We start from the raw sequence: 20,230 nt of genomic DNA on the forward strand, positions 1-20,230 counted from the left end.
GAGGCTCCCACGGCCCCAGGAGTCCGCTCTCGGCACCTTTCAGCACTCTTCACTCTGCTTCTCACGATGGTTTCCTTAGCGGCCGGAGATCTAACCCCCTTCCTCCGACAGCTTCCCTCTGGGCCCCAGAAAAGAACAGCGAGGCCAGACAGCTAATCGTTAGTTGTTTTTTGTTTTTAATTCATCTCTAATAAGCAACACCATCTGCCCACCCCTGCCTGGGAAGCGGGATCCAAGAGAGGGGCCTAGCACCCACTTTCAGAGTTGGAGGCAGAGGCCTGGGAGGCCTTGAGGCTCGGATCTCCCCACTGGGTGCGTGGAGGGCACAACTCCCCACCCAGGGTAGGTTAGGTTTTATCTACTTGGCCACAGACCCTTGGGAGCAGTAGAGAGCGTGTGGGCCCTGGGGCTCTTGTCCTGGGACAGTTAGCAGTTTGGAGGTACCTGTGGCCCCCTGAGCAGTTAGAGATTAGGGGGGCTGATCCTTGGCCGTAGGGGTGGTTAGAGGCTGTGGGCTGTTAGAGACAGGCTGCCCAAGCCTCTGCCCCCAAGAATGTTAGAGATTTGGTGAGGTCAGGGGTGCTGGGACACCAGTTTTGGGAGGGAATAGTTAATACATTGAAGAAATGTTCTGAGCTCCCCAGAAAAGAGCTGTAAGTTAGAGGAGGGCCAGGGCTGGTTGGGGCTCAGCTGTCCCAAGGCTGGGTGTCCTGCCTGGGAGACGCAGTGGTCACTGGGGTTTCTCTCCCTCAGTGGTCCTGGGCTCCTCCTTGGTGGGAGGTGGTGGAGAATTCCTGGGGGAAGCTGAAGTAGCGGGGTTGGAGGCCCCCGACCCCGACTGGGCATCTATGCTGGCATGCTCCTTCCGAACAAGGTCCTCCAGCTCCTTCTGCAGAGGGCAAAGTTCATAGAGGTCGGAGGTCATCGTGTGTCATTGGGTCGGAGGACCTGTGGGAGGGGGATCCAGGGACTGGGCTCGGGGTGAGCTGAGGTGATAGCTCCTCACCTTCCATCCAAGGAGGTCGGCGAGGGCCAGGCAGCCCTGGTCACAGTCGCCCAGCCAGGCCACGTCCCTGAGGGCGAGGGAAGAGTCTAAGCTCCCAGGCTTGTCCCAGCACTGGTGGTTCTGCCTGTCCTTTGCCTCCGTGCCTTCCCGCCCACCTGGGCCCTGTCCCTCGCAGGCTCCACCTCACCCGCTGCAGGCCCGGGCCTCACCTGTAGGCCTTCTTGGAGTCAAAGTCCATGCCTCCTCCGAGGGCCATCATCATCCCGAGGAAAGGGTCAGTCTGTGGGGGAGGGGGAGCTCAGAGCACAGACTCCGGAGCCAGGGGGCCTGGGTTTGAATCCCAGCTCTGTGACTTCACTCAAGTGGCCTGGCCTCTCTGAACCTCAGTTTCCTTCTCTGCAGAGTGGGGGTAATCACCACACCCACTCCTAAGATGACACTGTCAGAGAAAAAGCTGAGCACAGTGTCTGCCACACAGTATGTTTTTTGCCTGCTGGAGGAAACAGCTGTCCCCGGGAGGGAGCCCCTCCTGGGACAGAGGTCACCTCAGTTTGAAAAGAGAGCTGAGAGACGGCACAGCGACTCCAGATGGCACTGCTGCCGGCCCAGGGACCAGCAAGCCCAGACTCTTCAGTCACAGGAAGCTCAAGGTTCCTGTTTTGGCTTAAGTTGCTTTGGGCTGGGGTTCTATCATCCCCTCAAAAGGGTGAATGGGACTTCCCTGGCGGTCCAGTGGTTAAGAATCCGCCTGCCAATGTAGGGGACATGGGTTCCATTCCTGGTCTGGGAAGATCCCACATGCTGTGGGACAACTAAGCCTGTGTACCCCAACTACTGAGCCCATACCCTAGAGGCTGTGCTCTGAACAGGAGAAGCCACTGCAGTGAGAAGCCCGCCATGCACTGCAGTTAGAGTAGCCCCTGCTAGCCACAACTAGAGAGAGCCCAAGTACAGCAACGAAGGCCTACTATAGACAAAAAAGAGGATCAAAAAGGGTGACTGACCCAGAGGCCTGTGGAACCCTGGAGTCGAGGTAGCCTGGAATCTGACCCCTGAGGATTCCAAGATCCCCAGGTCTGAGCTGAGGGGCCCAGAGTATTGGGCTTCCCCAGAGACCTGTCCCCTGGTTCCCGGGGAGCCTGGGGGAGGTGATGTGGGGCTCGTGTGTGGGGGTGGCGGGGTAGGACGAAGAGGACTCACCTGGCCAGTCTTCTCCTTGTTGATGAGCAGGCGCGGGGTCGACAGGGGCGCCCTGGGGGATGGTGAGCTGAGTGGTGAGGGCCTGTCGCGGCTCCCCTGGCCTCCCAGCAGCCTCCCACAGCCCCAGCCCCCAACCTACTTGCCGATGAGGGACGCGAAGGGCTGCACCTGCAGGGAGGTGCCCATGATGATAAGGAGGTCCACCTTTAGGAAGTCCTACGAAGCGGGAGTGGCCAATGAGGTCGGCTGCTGGCCCCTGCCCCCCACTGCAAGCCCACCTGCAGCTATTTGGGGAAGCCACCTGCCACAGGGCAGGACCTAGGCTGCCCCCGTGTGGGCCGAGACGGGGCGGCGGGGACACTTACTGACTGCATGCAGGAGAAGAAACGCGCTGGGAGGTTCTCGCCGAAGAACACGATATCTGAGGGGGAGACAGACGGACAGACAGACACGGGGACAGAAAGAGATGGTGAAAAAGCGGCAGACAGAGACAGGGAGTGGGAGAGAGAATGGGCAGGAGAAGGCGGACCCCAGGGCTGGGGCAGGAGCGTGGACGGGGCAGTGGGGAATAGGCCAGGGGGCTATGGCACCCCCTCCCCTAGTTAGGGAGAGAGGGTGACCAGGGTGGGGTGGATGGATGGGGAGCGTGGCCTTCTTGGGAAGGGGTTAGCGGGTGTGCAGGGTCCCAGCCCGCATCTACCTCGGTTGGTCCCAGGCCCCAAGGCTCACCAGGCTTCACCACGCTCTGACATTTCTCACACTTGGGAGTCACCTCGGAGAAGATCTTCTCTGGGCGTGGGGAAGGGGAGGAGGAGGAGGAGGTAAGAGGCCCTGGGTTGGGGCTGCAGCCTGCCCACACCACCCCCTTCATTGTCAATACAAACACATCTCAGTCATGGCAGAGCCTCCAGGGGCATTTGCCCTGCCCAGGAAGGACCTCCTCCCAGCAGCAGTCCACAGCTATTACATGAAAGAACAAACAAATAAGCAGACACTTGTCCCCAAAAGGGGCAACTGGGTTCCGCCAACCCCCAACTTGGGGAATCTGGACTTGGGAGTGAAGTTCTTCCCATGGGTCTTTTTTTTTTTTTTGGCCATGCTGGGTCTTCATTGCTACACGGGCTTTTCTCTAGTTTCTGCGAGTGGGGGGCTACTCTCTAGTTGCGGTGCACGAGCTTCTCATTGAGGTGGCTTTTCTTGGAGCATGGGTTCTAGGGCGCATGGGCTTCAGTAGTTGAGGCTGCCGGACTCTACAGCACAGGCTCAATAGTTGTGGTGCACACATGGGCTTAGTTGCTCCACAGCATGTGGGATCTTCCCAGAGCAGAGATCAAACCTATGTCTTCTGCACTGGCAGGTGGATTCTTCACCACTGAGCCACCGGGGAAGCCCTTCCCATGGGTCCTTGAGGGCAGCCCTACTTCCATCATGGGTCAGGTCAGAGAGACCTGGTGGGTGCTAGGTTAGAGAGGGAAGAATTATGCAGATAATCCTGGGATGGGGACAAAACCTTAGGTCCAGGTGCTTCCCACTCTTAGGCTCAGTGACAGACCCCCTCCCCCCAACACACACACACCATGCTATGACAATCCTCCTCCTCATTGCCTATTGATCAAAGCTGTAAAGGCCTCTGTCACTTGCAACCCACAGAATCCTAGCTTGTTCATTCAGATATTCACTCATTCCTTCAATATTTATATAGAGCAATGCGTTAAGGTCTGCCATTTACTTTAAAATATTTCTGCATTAACAGCTCATGATATTTTGTGGGTGATGCTCATGTCACTGCTGCAAGGGACACATAATGGGGTAATGTTAATTGTACATGACCCCCAGCTGCTTGTACTTGGGCTATTCAGGAACCCTTGCCCCAGGGGCAGTCAGCTGGCATTTTGTCAGAAGGGCTACATTCCAAAAGCCCTACTATCAGCACTGCAGCTGTCCTTGTCCCACATGGACACCAGAGGCTTTGTGAAATCAGCATAAAGGTCAGAAATGGATTTGCATGGATGAAATAAGTGGCTTCTTAATTAGCACAATGGATATCAGAAATCAACTCTCACTGGCATTCTAGAAATGTGGATTGACTGGGGTTTTTTTTTTTCTCTTCTTCTTCTTCTCTTTTTGGACACTCTGCCCTCACGTGAACAGGGACAATGACTTTAGCAAGCCCTGGAGTCTCTTCCCTTAGAGACAGCCCCCACCAGCCTTCATACCAGCGCTGTGCGCAGCTTCACATGTCATGGGCTCCACTCACCTGAATCCGGCTAATGGGCTGGTTGAACCCTGTGTCTCCAGGGCAGTGCTGTCCAATATGGTGGTTAGAGCCACATGTGGCTTTTACATTTTAATTAATACAAGCTGAAGAACGTTAGAGATTCGGTTCCTTGGTCATTTTAGCCACATTATAAGAGCTCAATTGCCTCATGGAGCAGATGGCTGCTATGTTGGACAGTGAAGATACATATAGAACATGCCCCTCACCACAGAAAGTTCTCCTGATACTTCTGCTCTTCTTAGAATGTAGTTGTGTTGGCCTGGATGAGGCCCTCATGTAAGAAGGGGTCAGAGCACCCAAAGGACAAAGGGCTAGGGTTTCATGACCTCACGCAACAGGCTGCATGACCACGTGGAGGCCAGTATGCTAACACACGTTGCTGTGTCTGGAGCCTGCATCCGTTATACCCTGGCTATGAGATGGGGTTGGGAGCAGAGAACCCCCACTGCCACCTCACATCTTTAGGGGCTGCCATTACCTGCTAAAAAGAGCCGCAGGGACTTCCCTGGCAGTCCAGTGACTGAGACTCCACACTCCCAATGCAGGAGGCCTGGGTTTGATTCCTGGTCAGGGAACTAGATCCCACATGCCCCAACTAAAGACCCCACATGCTATAATAAAGGTTAAAGATCCTGCATGCCCTGATTGAAACCTGGCACAGCCAAATAAATAAACAAATAAATTTAAAAAAAAGAGAGAAAGGAAGAGCTGCAGAACTGCATAGGACAGAGCTGGTGTCTGTGTATGGAGACCCTTTCCCTGGTGCTGAGGAGCAGACAGGGGACAGGAAGCCTACCCTCGGGGGTAACCTCCAGCCCCTCACCTTTCATCCAGCTTAGTGAGTACTCCTGCCGGCAGCCTGAGCTGATGCAGTGGGACGTGTAGAAGGTGCCGTGGGCCTCCACCAGGTCTTCGGGCTCCAGCCCAGCCACTCGCTCCAGGGTGTCTATGTTCTGGAGGGAGACACGGAGGGGAGAGGGTCAGGAGTGAACCACCTTCCCCTCCCAGGGGTCAGAAGACAGAGCAGGGGACTGCAGCTGAGAGAGGCAAGTGGGATAGGCTGAGAAGAGAGGAGGGGAGAGGCAAGGGACAGAGGTGTGTCTAAAACTCTTTGGTTCCCCCTGATGGTGCCTCTGAAAAGTCAGTCATGGACGCTTCAAGTCAGGGGCCCAAACTCAAATGCCTATGAACCCAGGTCACTGCCACCAACCAGCCCTGGTATTTTTCTGCAAAATCAGGTCATTTTCCTTCCCTTTTGTGGAAAATTTGTTCTGTTAGAACCAGACACTCTAGTGGCACCAGCCAGAAATTTGGTGAAATAAATGTACCAATCTTCAGTGTCTCTACTGTAAACACAGCCCTCTCAGATATGGCATCCTTGTGCAGTGCCCAACCTGCACAGCTGTCTGTGGCAGGCTTGGCCAGACATTAACACAAATCAATGAATCAGGAAGTTTTTTTGAGTTTATTTACAGTTTTCCTATTTAACAGTCGGGTTTCTTACTGTGATCTGCTGCATAGATAGTATATTAACTTGTATTCTTTTCAGACAGAATTACTTTCCTTAGTCAACACACAAGGATATTTGTCTCTTTCACATTTGTGGTTTCTCCAGCCATTTTGGAGCAGCTTTTGTTTGCCCATGAGGAATGCCAATGAGGCAGGTGCTTCTGGAGGACCTAGCAGATGTTACAGAGATGGCCAGGAACGTGTAGTCCACAGCTGACCCAATAAGGTTTCCCAGAGACTCTGCGAACCACCATTCCATTTCCAACTGCCCTCTGCTTCTAGTCAGCCATCAGTTTACCCCCAAAACATGCAGACAAGAGTCTCTGTTTCCAGACCTTCTGCAGCTTTCCCCTGCCCCAGCCTAGGAGAAATGCTAGTTTTGCCTTTGCTCCTGGACTTAGTTTGCCGACTTCCTCACACGCGAGTAAGCAGCGTGTATGCAGATAACTGGGCTTCCCTGGTGTTCGGATGGTAAAGAAGGTGGAGACCTGGTTTTGATGGCTGGGTGGGGAAGATTCCCCTGGAGAAAGGAATGGGAACCCACTCCAGTATTCTTGCCTGGAGAATCCCTGGACAGAGGAACCTGGTGGGCTACAGTCCGTGCATGGGATTGCAGAGAGTTGGACACAACTGAGCAACTAACACTACTCAGTACTACTCATGCAAATAACTAAACGGCATATCAAAGGACTACCTACGTGCCTCTGTGGTACCTTTTGATGCCCCTTAAAAGAAATTATTTATTTGGTTGCTCCAGGTTGTGGCACGAGGGATCTTTGATCGTCATTGCTGCATGCAGGACCTTTGGTTGTGGCACGCAGGATTTTGTTCTCTGACCAGGGATAGAACCTGGGCTCCCTGCGATGGGAGCTTGGAGTCAGCCACTGGACCACCAGGGAAGTCCCCTGATGCTACTTTTGATGGGGCACCCACAAATAAACAAAAATGAATGTGGCTGGGGAGTTCCCTGGTCGTCCAGTGCTTAGGACTTGGTCCTTTCACTGCCATGGCCTGGGTTCAATCCCTGGTTGGGGAACTAAGATCTTGTAAGCTGTGAGCACAGCCAAAAAGAAAAAACAATGTGCCCAGACTTCCTGAGTGTTCTAGTGGTTAAGCATCTGCTGACAATGCAGGGGACATGAGTTTGATCCCTGGGCTGGGAAGATTCCACATGCCTTGGGGCAACTAAGCCCATGGGTCACAACTACTGAGCCTGTGCTCTAGAGCCCATGCACCACAACTACTGAAGCCACCACATCGAGAAGCCTTGGCACCACAATGAAGAGTGCAACTAGAATGCACTCTTCAACTAGAGTGCAACCAATGAAGAGTAGCCCCTGCTCACGGCAACTAGAGAAAGCCCGCATGTAGCAACAAAGACTCAGCGCAGCCAAAAAACAAACAAATAAATCTTGGGGGGAAAAAAAAAATCTATCTTAAAAAAAAAAAAATGACATGGCTGACCCGTATGTACTGGTATGAAGGAAATCTCTCCAAGATGTTAGAAGGCCCTGTGTACAAGATGTGGAAAAAATCAACATATGAATTTGTGTGTTTGCTTGCCTAAGTGTGGACTATTTTCAAAGGAAACCCAAGAAGCAGGCAACAGTAGTGGCCTCCAGAGAGGAAGCTGGGGCTGGGGAATACGGCCCAAGAGGCTCAGTATAAAGGACAAGCAGCAGTGACCGCATGGAGACACAGAGCAGCTGGTGTCTGGCCTCAGTGCCAGGCAGGGAACAGGGTGTGGTGAGGAGGTGGGCCATTCAGCTCTAGTCAACTGCTCCCTCCTCCACCCACCCCAGAAAGCCACCCGGGGTGCACCCAGTTCTTCCAGATCTTCAAGAAGAGCCTGAAGTCTGAGTTTTCATCTGCAATCTCTTTTGATTGTCAAACCTTAGCTCACTTTCGATTTCAAGACATCACGTCTCTGACACGCTTTTGAAAAGCATGAATTGTGCTTCTCCAGTGGCTCAGTGTTAAAATATTCGTGTGCCGATGCAGATGTGAGTTTGATCCCTGGGGAAGATGTCACATGCCAAGGGACAACTAGGGACAACTGAACAATTACTGAGCCCACACAAAGCCCCTAAAGTCCGTGCTCCCCAACAAGAGAAATCACTGCAACGAGAAGCCTACGCACTGCAACTAGAGAGCAGCCCCTGCTTGCTGCAACTAGAGAAAAGCCTGTGCAGCAACAAAGATCCAGCACAGCCAAAAAAAAAAAAATATAGGCTTCTCTGCTATAAATGGGAAATTTATTTTTAAATTAATAAAAAGCATGAAGCTGCTATGTGGCTGAGTATAAGGAAGGGTCTTCTAGATAAGGGCTTAAGGGAAAGAAAGCTGAGTATAAATCCAATGTATAATGTGAATGCCACAGATATAGATTTAAAAGAATGGAGATCACAGGGACTTGACTGAAGGAGACAACTGTTCTGTTTGAATGGATACTTGGGTCTTGAGATAAAAATAGCATGGCTTCAAAAGTGCTACATCGTCACAATTCAGGAAGACATGAAGACAGTATGTTGCAGAAAACTGGGTCAATGACTCAAAAAGTGGCTGAGGTTGAAGAAGAGGGTGAGGAGGAGTTGAAAAAAAGAATGGCTACATGAAACATGAGAGTGGAAAAAATGTTTCCACCTGTGTGTAATGTAATGCGCCAGTGTGAATATATATGTAGACTTAAATCTGTGCGTGAAATATTATAAGGGGAAATGCCACCACATTTCACACTGACCCAAGAACTTATTCATGTTGGCTTTCATGTAAAAATACCCTGCAGCTGGTGTGCTTTTGTGGTTTGGGGCAGGGGAGGGGGGTGCCTCATATGGAGGTGGGGAGTCAGCCCTCTGAGCATCTGGGATGAACCACATGGTCCTGGGCCTGTGTTTCTCGTGCTGGGACCCCTGTGATCTCCTGGTCTCCCTTGCTCTCCAGCTTGAGTCCAGATGCCTTAGTGTCTGGCTATCTGCCTACAGCTCCACATGGCTGTCTAATGGGCATCTCAACCTCGACGTGCCTTCAACCAAACTCCTCCTCTGCCCCCAACGCCTGCACATCCCACCATCTCAGTAAAAGACATCAGGTGCTCAGGCTGAGAGATGTCCGGCCATCCCTGACTCTTCTCCTCCTCTCAAGAACCATTCATCCAAACCAACAGCAAGTCCTGTTGGCTCCACCTTCAAAACGGGTTCACAAGTCACCCACTTCTCCCCTTGGACAGCCCTCTCCCCGGCCCAGCCTCCATCCTCTCCTGCTTGGACCATCACTGCAGCCCCCTTCCTGGCCTCTGTACCCACCCCCTACCCCCATTGCTTCCTCCCACAGTCTGCCCTCCACATGCAGCCAGAGGGACCCTGTGAACACCTGGGGCAGGTCATGTCTCGGCCCTGCCCAGAGCCCTCCTGTGGTTCCATCTCCCACCAGGGAAAAGACAAAGCCCTCCCAGTGGCCCCCAAATGCCCACATGGTCCACCTGTCACCTCCTGACCTCGTCTCCTCTGTCCTTTCCTACTACTGTCCTCCTCGCTCACTCAGATCCAGCTATTTGAACACGCCAAGTGCAGCCTCACCTCAGGGCCTTTGCACTGGCTGTTCCCTTTGCCTCTCTCCCTGAGATGATCCCATGGCTCCCTCCCTCCCCTTAGGTCTTTGTTTAAATGTCCCTTTTTTCCACGAGGCCTTTCCTGACTTATTGTTCACAACAGCACCCTTCTCCCCACTCACACACAGAACTTCTGATTCCCCTTCTCTGTTCAGCCCAGTGCTCCACAGACATCTCAGCATTAAACAGACTAGATACTCGATTCATCCTTCTTGTCTACTGTCCCTCCCCACCTTAGAGTGTTAGCTCCCAGAGGACAGGGATGTCTGCTCCTTCTGTCTACTGCCTGCAGGGCCTGGCACTGGTTGGCACTTAGTAAACACCGGGACAGAAGCTGACGAACAGGATTGACAGCAGGGCCGTGGTGAAGATTTCATGAAATCACACAGAAGGTGCTTGGCTTCAGGTGAGCTGTTTGTATCATGTCTGAGTGTATTCCATGGATAAAACTGACTCTCTGAGAAGAAAGGTCAAGTTTATCCTGAGCTGGGGCTCCCCCTCAACCCCCACCAGCCCTAGGTGGGAGTACTTGCCCCCTTCTGAGAATTCTGGACCTGAACAAAAAGACTTCATCCTCCCCCTGGTGGCAGATTCTGAGGCTGCAGGCTCCAGATTGCCAGGCCAGGAAGAAAATAATAGAACACCTATTTCTATCCATGGGTTCTCTCTCTATTTTATAAATTTGGGTTCTGAGATATGAATTAGAGTAGGCATGGTATCACTGCTCTAGTAGATCATGTAATTCAACACATATTTATAAAACAAAAGTAGAGGGACACTTTTCACTATTGGGTGTGCGAGACCCCAAAAGTCTCAACAACTAGGAAGCCAAGAATGCGAGCTGTCCTTACCTGAGGACCTCTGGGTGAGGCCCTCAGCTAAGTGCCTGCCATACATAAGCCGTGGCCCATGGCCCACACAAGGCCTTTGTGCAAATCAGAAGAAGGTGCCCCTTTCTTAAGCCTCTACAGCCACCAACTGGAAAACTGTCAAGGTGCAGCGGCCGTGGGAGCTTCCCTGATGCCTCGGATGGTAAAGAATCTGCCTGCAACGTGGGAGACCTGGGTTCAATCCCTGGATGGGGAAGATCCCCTGGAGAAGGAAATGGCAACCCACTCCAGTATTCTTGCCTGAGAAATCCCATGGACAGAGGAGCCTGGTGGGCTACAGTCCACGGGGTCAGAGTCAGACACGACTGAGCGACGAACACTTTTTCGCTTCAGTAATCATGCTAAACCAAGTCACTTCAGATCATCCGATGGAAAACCCAAAAAACTATGGTGCCAAAGGTGTCTGCTCAGAGAAGGGGTCCTTTCTCAGTACTCATGGGGTGGCCCTGAGGGAGGTCACTGCCACGTTACCACAGGCCTGAGAGGGTGAAGTGGTTCTGGCCTCTGCTTTTTTTTTTCACCCATCCTGTGGGGCGTGTGGAATCCTTGTTCCCTGAACAGGGATCAAACCTGTGTCCCCTGCATTGGAAGCAGCACGGAGTCGTAACCACTGGATTGCCAGGGAAGTCCCTGGCTTCTGTTTCATAGAAAGGGAAACTTAAGGCTGAGAGAGGGGATGTGACTCACTGCAAGTCACACAACAGAGAGGCTGCGGCCTGAGCTCCTGACCCCTCCTGCCCGGCCTCTTCCTCCCAGGATGCCCGAGGTCCTGCCTACCTGTGTGTAGCAGCGCAGGAGCAGTCCTTTTTCCTTCAGCAGGCGGATGAAGTAGTGGCAGATGGTGGGCTGGAGGGAAGCAAGCATGGCAATGCTGAATGCGCACCGCCCTGTGCCAGGAACTGTTCCAGACCTGTTTCTCCTCATGGAATCTTCACACCATGAGGCACAGACCTTCATTATCCCCATTTCACAGGTAGGGAACTGAGGCTCAGGGAGGGTGACTGTCTGGCCAGTCACACAAACTGTGGAGTTGGGGTTAGCACAGAAGCAGCCTGGCTCCAGAGTCTGGGCTCCTACATGTATCATTAGCTCATTAAAGCCTCACAGTATTTCTTTTCATGGACTATTATCTGCTCCATTTTACAGATGGGAAAACTGAGGTCCAAGGACACAAGAGCAGGAAATGAGAGAACAGGACCTGGACTCCGGTGATCTGGGCCCAAAGCCCACTCTGTTTTGTTCTGTTTTTTACTTTGCTTCAAGGCTTGCAGGATCTCAGTTTCCTGAACAGGGACTGAACCTGGGCCATGGCAGTGAAAACCCAGAATCCTAAAGATTAGGCCACCAGGGCCCATGTATTTAATGGTTGTAGGATATTTGTCTAAAGGGCCCTGAAGGGGTCCTTCCCATGCTTGCTGGCCCCCAATTTTTCCTGTCCCCACTTCCACAAAAAAGAGCTCACCTTGAACTGCCCAGGATAGAGTTCCTTGGCGAGAGCAAAGAAGGGCTCTGGATGTTTCTGTGGGAGAGAGAGCCGGAGGGCAGGTGGGCACCCAGATGCCCCCGGTGAGATGTGAGCAGGAGCCAGGAGGCCCCGTCCACCTCCATCACTATAGACCCTCCTCCCTGTGTGACACGTACCTTGAAGTAGCTGATTTCAAAGATGGCCTCCGGGTAGGGAAGACGGTATTTCTCCAGGTTGGCATAGAGGCCCGTGTTTGGGGACCGAAAGTCAGGGATACCCGCGGCTGGGGGAGGAGGGGTAATCAATAAGGGACTCTGGCCCCTTTTCTTTCACACCCCCCAACACAGCTCCTCCCCAGGCCCTCACAGGGGCGCCCCAACCAGGAAGTGGCTTTCGGGGGAGGGGAGCACTTACAAGTGGAGATTCCAGCTCCCACCAAACAGATGACCCTGCGACCTGGAGGAGGAGAGTTTAGGCAGCATGCGCTTTTCTTGTTTTCAACTTACATTTGTTAATTGTTGCTTTGAACATCAAACATTGCTCCAAAATATGAACCACTTATCTTAAGAGAGTTGTCTTTGCCATAAATTAAGTACTGAGCTGATTGATGTTTACAATTGATTTTTGACAACTTAAAAAACTTATTAGTGGCACTGCTGTCTAATAATCAGATATATTATCATAGACTGAATATAATGATTAAGAAAGTAAAGTTTAAAGAAAAAAAAGAGCAATGTTTCCCCTTCCCGTTCTTACCTTTAAGTAATTTCACCTATCACAGTCCCTGAAGCCATTTACTCTGTGCCAAACCCTGCGGCTAGCACTTCAGATCCTTGAATGGGTCTCCCAGCCATCTCAAGGTGGGTGGTGTTAACATTCCCATTTTACAGATGAGGAAACTGAGGCTTAGACAGGGGAAGGGATCATACAGCTGACTGAAGGAAGAGCCAGCATGGGGTCAAAGAATCCATTGGTTAAGATTACACCAGTGTAGTAAGATTCATAAAAAGGCTACTTGGAGAGAAATTTCTCCTCCTAGCTAGATCTAGACAAACACAGGAGATCTTAGTGAGAGGTAGATCTTAGGGAGAAGGCCGGGAGGGTGTGTTCCCATGGAAGTGCTGCATGTTATTGTGAAAAACAATCTCTCACCACCTCTTTATCTTCTGGACACAATATTGGACAGCCATCTATTTCCAGCATATGATACACATTCCTCCATCCTATTCCTTCCCTCTATAATCAAATGCATGTTAGCCACCAGAAGTCAATTAATTTTCAAGTGAGGATCCAAGCTGGGCCATTCTCAGCTCACACCCAGTGAGCAGCAGAGTGGATAAGGGCTTCCAATCCTGGCTTTCCTGTGCACCAGCAGAGTTGTGGAGGGGGTGGGGCGGGGGTGGGTCTTAGTTCAGATCACTACGCTGGGCTTTAGCGTCCTGCTCTGTAAAATGGGCACAATCACTGCACTGGCCTCGAGGGGGCTGTTGAGAGAAGGAATTCTCTCCTGTGAAGCTGAGATCAATGCCTAGCACTAATGATTCTTCGAGACACTAGTACTCAACTTCTTCAGACCCATGATTCGTATCCCTATAAGCACTTTGTTCCCCCAGTGTCACCAGCTTTTGGAAAAGATGGGAAGATGTGGGAGGGGAGAGGTGGAATCATTTCACAAGCACGCAGGGCGGTGCGGAAGTAGCCTGGCTGCCTCTCTGGTGGCTGCCGGTGGAATCATCTCACAAGCACGCAGGGCTGTGCGGAAGTAGCCTGACCGCCTCTCTGGTGGCTGGCCGGTGGAATCATTTCCCAAGCACGCAGGGCTGTGCGGAAGTAGCCTGGCTGCCTCTCTGGTGGCTGCCGGCAGCCCTGCTGCACAGCGCCCTTGGCATCTGTCAGTCGGCTGATGGACACACACGAGTGTGAGGGCCTCTGGGGTGTCAGGATGCCATCGGACCAGGCCTGGCACACCCAGTGGACCCAGTGGAAGGGAGTGAGTATGCACTCTAGATTCAGGAGCCCTGACTGCCTCTCGCCGGCTGTGTAACCCCGCACCAGGTTACAACCTCTCTGTGTCTCAGTTTCCTCCTCTGCCCAGCTGACTCCTCACAGGTCTCCTGTGACGATCATATGAGGGGACGCCTGTCAAGTGCACAGCCCAGTGCCTGGCAAAAGGTGAGAGCCCAGTTCATTGCTATTAATTATTACTATCCCCTCACAGGCACCATCAATTATTCTAAAACCCAGGTGCAGGAGGACGGACAGAACGAAAGCTCTGTAGCCACTGCCTGTATTCTCTTTGGGGCCCACCCAAGCCAGAAGATGGGGCTTCCTGAGTAGCTCCGTGGTAAAGAATCCACTTGCCAATGCGGGCTCGATCCCTGGGTCAGGAAGATCCCCTGGAGAAGGAAAGGGCAACTGACTCCAATATTCTTGCCTGGGAAATCCAATGGACAGAGGAGCCTGGCAGGCTACAATCCGTGGCATTGCAAAAGAGCCGGACATGATTTGACTAAATGACAACAACAAAGGCAGGAGATGGCTGAAGGCCGCCGCTCCAGGAGAGGGGGGCTCAGGGCGTCCGGCCTGGCTGCCTGAGGAGAGATGGCAGCAGCTAGAGGACAGGAAAACTGCAGGAGACGTCCTCAACAAAAGGCTGTTCAGGACCCTCAAAGGGTCGATTGTTCTAGTCAAGGGCTGCTTAGGGCTCGGTTTCTCAGACTCTGGTGACCTCAACTCGAGGCAAGAAATATAAATTACCCAGTGACCGGGTAAAAAGATCTCTACACCACACCAGGAACAAGCCTCCTATAAGAATCGTCACGGGGAACACTTAGGCAACGCTTGCTCTGTTTCAGGCATTTATCTATGAATTTATGTAATCCCTCTTCATAATCCTGGGGCTTCCCTGGTGGCTCAGATGGTAAAGAGTCTGCCTGCAACGCAGGAGATGAGGGTTTGATCCCCGGCTCAGGAAGATCCCCTGGAGAAGGGCATGGCAACCCAGTCCAGTATTCTTGCCCGGAGAATCCCATGGCCAGAGGAGCCTGGCAGGCTACAGTCCATGTGGTCCCAAAGAGAAGGAAGGAAGCCATGGGGATACCTGGGGGAAGAGTCTATTCCATAATCTTATAAGGTAATTACTATAATATACTATTATTAGCATCTTCACTCTAATAAACAAGCCTGACCAATAGAAACATGGTGATTGGTTCGGGGGGTAGGACTGTGACCCAAGCTGGGCCAATCGGAGCCAATCTCTGCTCTTGTGCTTGAACCACTGGGAGAAAGATGCTGTTTTTCAGTGGGAGCTGCTAGGCTGGTGGAACTTGTTTTTACAGCTGCCAGGAGCTCCGAATACAGAGAAGAGCCAAGAAAGGGCTCAGCATAGAAGTTGCTGAATCCAGCCACACTTCAGGATCAACAGTTACAGGATCAACACACTCCCTTTTTGGCACCAGACAGTTTGAGTTGGGTTTCTTGTGACTTGCAGACGTAAGCTGTGAATGGTTTGGGGCTGAGAAGTCATGAGAAGAAGTGGGGGTGGGGGGGAGTCACGCAGGAAGGGGCCCAGGGTGGGGAACTCACAGCGCTCGCTCTGCATGTAGCGGCTCACTCCTTCCAGGGTTAGTTCGTCCAGGAGTCGCTCCTTCTGGGTGCCCAGGCCCAGAGTCTGGGAGAAGAAATTCCGCAGGAAGTCCACTGGCCAAAAAGAAGAGAGACAGCTGTTGGGTGGGTGTTTGTTCAAGGGGACACAGAGGCCCCGAGTGCCCCTGCCCAGCCCCGGGGTCTCCTGTCTTCCCACGACTAAAGGTTGGATGCCTGGCCCGGCCAGGGATCCCGAAATGCTGCATCTGTTCTTACACACTTTGCATGTCACCCCTGGTGGAGGTGAACACCTGGATCCCTGCCTTAAACCGCCCTCCAGCACCCCCCAGAACCATGCTCCCAAGGCAGATACTCACTCTCTGCTTCTCCGCCAGTGGCTCCTGCCTCAGTGTCTGAATCTGAGTCCTGGAAGGGGTGGAGGTGGGGTGACGAGGCCCCAGAAGTGGTGTTAGGGAGGGGAAGAGGGGATGACACCAGGGTTCCAGGGTGTGGCTGGGAGGTGGGCCCGAGGGAGTGAGGAGCAGCGGGGACCACGCTGGGGGCGCGTGTGGGCTCTAGGACAGGCTGCCTGTGTTGGAAACCCAACTCTGCAACTCGAGAGGAGCGCGGCCTCCTATGGGTGACTGCGTTTTTTCTGAGGCTCCGAGCTCCTCCTCTCACAAGTGGAGCTCGGAGGACTGAGGAAGGCCACCTGGAGGGCTGTGAGCAGTGAGTTCCAATGTGAGGCTCTCAGAACAGCCATGGTTGGGGCGGCAGTGGTGGTGAGTGCTCAGGAAGTGCTTGTTACTGCTCTCATCACCTCCCATGGTCCACGTCCTCAACTTATATCCCCTCCAGTCCCCTGCCCTGCCCAGCTGCCCCGCAGCCCGCCTCACCTACGTCAATAACGCTGGTAGAAACGCCTCGGTCCTCACCCTGTGGCCGTCAGCCCTCTGGCTTAAAGCACCCCCACTCCACCTTTCCAACCCTTCCATCTCCTTTATCAACTCCTCTCCTCGGCCAGGCGCCCAAATCGCGGGTCTGGGACTCCGTCCCGGGCCCTCCCTCCTGTTTCTGTCCGCCTTCCCTGGGCCAGCTCCCCCATGCACACCAGTGGTCTCAGCCTAGTTTCTGAGGATGCCACCTTTCTGTCTCCAGATCCGGGGTTTCCACAGCCCCCAGATGCCTCCCCCTAAGTGTGACCCCAGACCCCTCACTCTCACGGTGTCCCAAACTGGCCGCAGTATCTCTTCCAAGCCTGCTCCTCCCCCTGGGCCCCTAACTCAGTGTGGCTTCTGTCCCCGTGTTTGCCAGATGTCTCCTGCCTCCCTTGCCTGCCCTCCTGTGGGAGCATGTCCCCTCCCCGGGGCTCCACGTGGGCCAGCCTGTCCCTCCAGGGGCCCTGCCCCGGCCTCCGCCGTAGCTCCCGGTCTCAGTCTGCATCTCTGATCTACTCTCCTGCTGTTGACTTGTCTGGGTCCACCCTTTGCCCTCCACATCAAAGGCCTTTCTCTTTGGCTTCCCCAGTTTAATCATCTGATCACAAAAATCTGTGGCGTTTACCATGATGCCCGCTCCAAGAAGTCTGGGATTTTTCATGGTCACCACTGGGTAAAAATGTGTTAAGTCCCTCAGTCGTGTCCGACTCTTTGCAACCCCATGGACTGTAGCCCTCCAGGCTCCTCTGTCCATAGGATTCTCCAGGCAAGAATATTGGAGTGGGTTGCCATGCCCTTCTCCAGGGGATCTTCCCAACCCAGGTCTCCTGCATTGCAGGCAGATTCTTTACTGTTTGAGCCACCAGGAAAGCCAGGTTTCCTTGCTTTAAGATTGTGTCTATAAGCTTTACAAAACTCTGACCATTAGACAATGTATAACTTGAAGGTGCTTGCCTCCTGAGTCCCTCACCCACAGCCCCGCCTCCCCCACCCCATCCTCCCCTTCAAGATAGCCACTATTAACAGTACAGTGGTAATTACTCCAGATTTTTTAATCTGAATTGGTGATGGACAGGGAAGCCTGGCATGCTGCAGTCCACGGGGCTGCAAAGAGTTGGACATGACTGAGTGACTGAACTGAACTGAAAACTCATTATTTCCCCAGAAATGGGTCACCCCACAGTACAATGCTGCGCCTCGCATTTTCCACCAAACAATATATCACAGACCCGCCAGCTACAGAGTGTTGCATTGTACAGTTCATAGTTCATTTAACCCATCAACTGACAGTCGTTTGGGCTGTTTCCAGTTTGGCTGTATTGCACAATGCTGCAATTTACACCCTCGGATCTCTCTCTTTGGGACTGAGGGTCCCTTTTCCACATGAAACCTTTTTCTCTGACAGTGGCCAGGCTTTGGGAGCCAGGCGAGGGAGAAGCCTGGCCTGACAGGGAGCTCTTGTCCCCTTGGTGTGGCTCGGCCGTGCATCTGTGGGGTGCTCTTGTCACAGCTTCTGCTCTGCCCTACATGTGAACCGCGACCTCGTGTCTGTGGGTGGGCTGGCACGCTTTCAGGCTGCAGACAGTGAAGCTCTGTGGAAGGAGGCGAGGGCCCTGCCCAGCACGTGGGAGCAACTTGGTCTCAGGGGGGAGCTGAAGGTGATGGTGGAGCCTCTGTGACCCGTTTCCAGTGAAGTGTCTGGGAGGCAATATGTCAAGGCGCCGAGGGTTGCAAACCTGTCCCTGCTCTTCTAGCCAGTGGACAGAGGACAAGTTGTTAAAGAACTCAGTTTCCAATTCCTTGGCTATAAAATGACCACAGTAGACCTGCACCCCTCCCCTCCACCACTGCCCCCGGGATGCTAGGATGCCCATCAAACACGAAGCAGAGTACCCAGTTGGCTTAAATACTCGGTAAATGCTAACCATCAAGGTAATCAGCCACCTGAATCCTGAACACATGACACTCTTTCATGCCCCCCAGTATACCCTCTGCCTGGGACACCACTTCTCACCTTGCCTAAGAAAATCCTAAGTTACTCTACACTGACTACCATGTGCTGTATCTCAGTCCGACTCTGAGATTGGCCTGTGGATTCTTCCCGGGAAGGGACTGGCTGGGAACTGTGTGATCTCACACAGTTTACTCCGTGCTCCCAAAGTGCCCTGCCCTATTTTCATGATCACCAGTAGAGCACTGTCGAGTCACACGTCTATGAGATCTGTGAATTCAGGAACCAAATCTCTTCCAAGCCCACTGGGAATGAGGTTCAGGAGGGAAGGTGGGTGGGAGGGGTGTACAGGGAGAAAGGAAAGTTTGCAAGGGCAGGCCTAGGCTTGAGGCCGCACACCCTTCTCTGACAGGCCCCAGAATCCACCATTCCCCCAGGAGCTGAACCACAAGGGGAGGTGGGGTGAGGGGCTGGGGCAGTGAGCTGAGGGCCCTGGGATATCTGACTCCCCTCTGCCACCTCCCCCCGGTGTGGGGTGTGGGAAGTCCATCTCTCTCCTTCCCTCCACCCTTGTCCCCATCTCACCTGAGCCTCCTGCACCTTCCCTGCCTGGGTCTCCTCAGGGTCAGAGGCTGGGGGAGGAGGGGGAGCAGACGTGGTTACAGTGAAGGGAGTGGTTAACGGGGAATGAAGGGCTTCCAAGTTGGGGTGCAGAGAGGGGCAACAAGACCCTCCAACCTAGTTATACGGGGTGGGGGTATAAAAAGGGAGTAGATGGAGGGAGGGAAAGGAAGAAAAGCAGATTTTATTAGAGTGGAGAGTGTTGGGAGGAGAGGTGGTTGGTGAAGGACAAAGAGGCTGGGACAAGGAGGCTTAGGAAAGCAAAAAGAAAGTAAAGCATATAAGGGCATGAAGGAAGGCTTAGGAGGAGTTAGGAAAGACAGTAGTGTGTGAGTGTGTGCTGGGAGGGTTAGGTTTACAAGCAGAAAAAAAGTAGAAAGAAAGAGAAGATAAGGGATACTGGGCCTGGAGGCAGGTTTGCAAGAAGAGGTGGCGGGGGCGGAACGGATGGGCGAGATGGTAGGTTTAGAAGAGGAAGGAAGGGATAGGAGGGGACACTAGGGGTCCCCTAGCACCCTACAGTTCCCACTAACAACCAGGTACCCTTAGCAACCCGGACAGCGGTATTCTAAGTCCCTAGTAACAAGGGTCCTTAGCAACTAAGGTGCGAGACACACGCTATCATTAGTAACTTAGGGGACATGGCAAATGGACCCTTAAAACCTCGCGACCCAGAAACCCACCAATCTAGCAATATGTATCACAACGGCTCCCTGAACCTCATTCCCCTCCATGCAGCCCCCATCTCATGCCCCACCACTCCCGCCCTCGGGCCCCGGGGCCTGCAGCCCTCAGCCAGGCCCCGGCGCGGCCCGACCCTCCCACCAGGGCCCCCGACTCACGATCCGGATCGGCCATGGGCGCGGGGCGGGGGCCCTCGGGACTGTCACCGACTGCTCTATCCCGTGACGGCACCGGAAACAGGAGGGGGCCGAGATAGGTCAAAGAACTACAACTCCCAGGAGCCATAGAAAACGTCCCGAGCGTGCCCCTCTGAGGTAAGAGGAGACACGCGAGAGCCGGACTACGAATCCCAGAGTGCCTCACGTCCGCAGCCATGTTGGTAAAGGGCGCGCGGAATGAGTGGGAAAGGGTAGAGAGTCGCAGTCCATCTGAATACTCTGATTGGTCATGGTGTATAATAAGGGCGGGGCGCTTACTATTTAGCCGACTCTGATTG

The 20,230-nt window shown here is 53.2% G+C and overlaps 1 protein-coding gene across 2 annotated transcripts; it reads right to left on the reverse strand.

Annotated features, from left to right (window-relative positions):
• Positions 1 to 159: 159 nt before the first annotated feature.
• On the reverse strand, positions 160 to 20,026 carry SIRT2 (sirtuin 2). Of its 2 annotated transcripts, XM_070770991.1 has the most exons (16): positions 19,893 to 20,011; positions 19,015 to 19,061; positions 15,918 to 15,966; positions 15,541 to 15,654; positions 12,370 to 12,411; positions 12,132 to 12,238; positions 11,953 to 12,009; positions 11,268 to 11,336; positions 5,308 to 5,437; positions 2,936 to 2,995; positions 2,572 to 2,627; positions 2,346 to 2,422; positions 2,207 to 2,258; positions 1,216 to 1,286; positions 1,007 to 1,073; positions 160 to 889 (listed from the first exon to the last, which is right to left on the reverse strand). In XM_070770991.1, the coding sequence occupies exons 1-16, from the start codon at positions 19,906 to 19,908 to the stop codon at positions 731 to 733; spliced, it is 1,173 nt and encodes a 390-aa protein (XP_070627092.1). In that variant the 5' UTR covers positions 19,909 to 20,011; the 3' UTR covers positions 160 to 730. The 2 variants fall into 2 exon arrangements, with proteins under 2 accessions (XP_070627092.1, XP_070627093.1); XM_070770992.1 differs by lacking the exon at positions 19,015 to 19,061 and having other exon boundaries at positions 19,893 to 20,026.
• Positions 20,027 to 20,230: the final 204 nt, after the last annotated feature.

This window comes from Bos indicus, chromosome 18 (assembly GCF_029378745.1).
Source record: "Bos indicus isolate NIAB-ARS_2022 breed Sahiwal x Tharparkar chromosome 18, NIAB-ARS_B.indTharparkar_mat_pri_1.0, whole genome shotgun sequence".
NCBI lineage: Eukaryota > Metazoa > Chordata > Mammalia > Artiodactyla > Bovidae > Bos > Bos indicus.

Excerpts from the sequence above, each read along its gene's own strand:
- SIRT2 (XM_070770991.1), bottom strand. Across the intron at positions 12,010-12,131 it reads TTGAAATCAGCTACTTCAAG|AAACATCCAGAGCCCTTCTT; the intron begins GTACGTGTCACA and ends TCTCTCCCACAG. Across the intron at positions 5,438-11,267 it reads TCCTGCGCTGCTACACACAG|AACATAGACACCCTGGAGCG; the intron begins GTAGGCAGGACC and ends GTCTCCCTCCAG.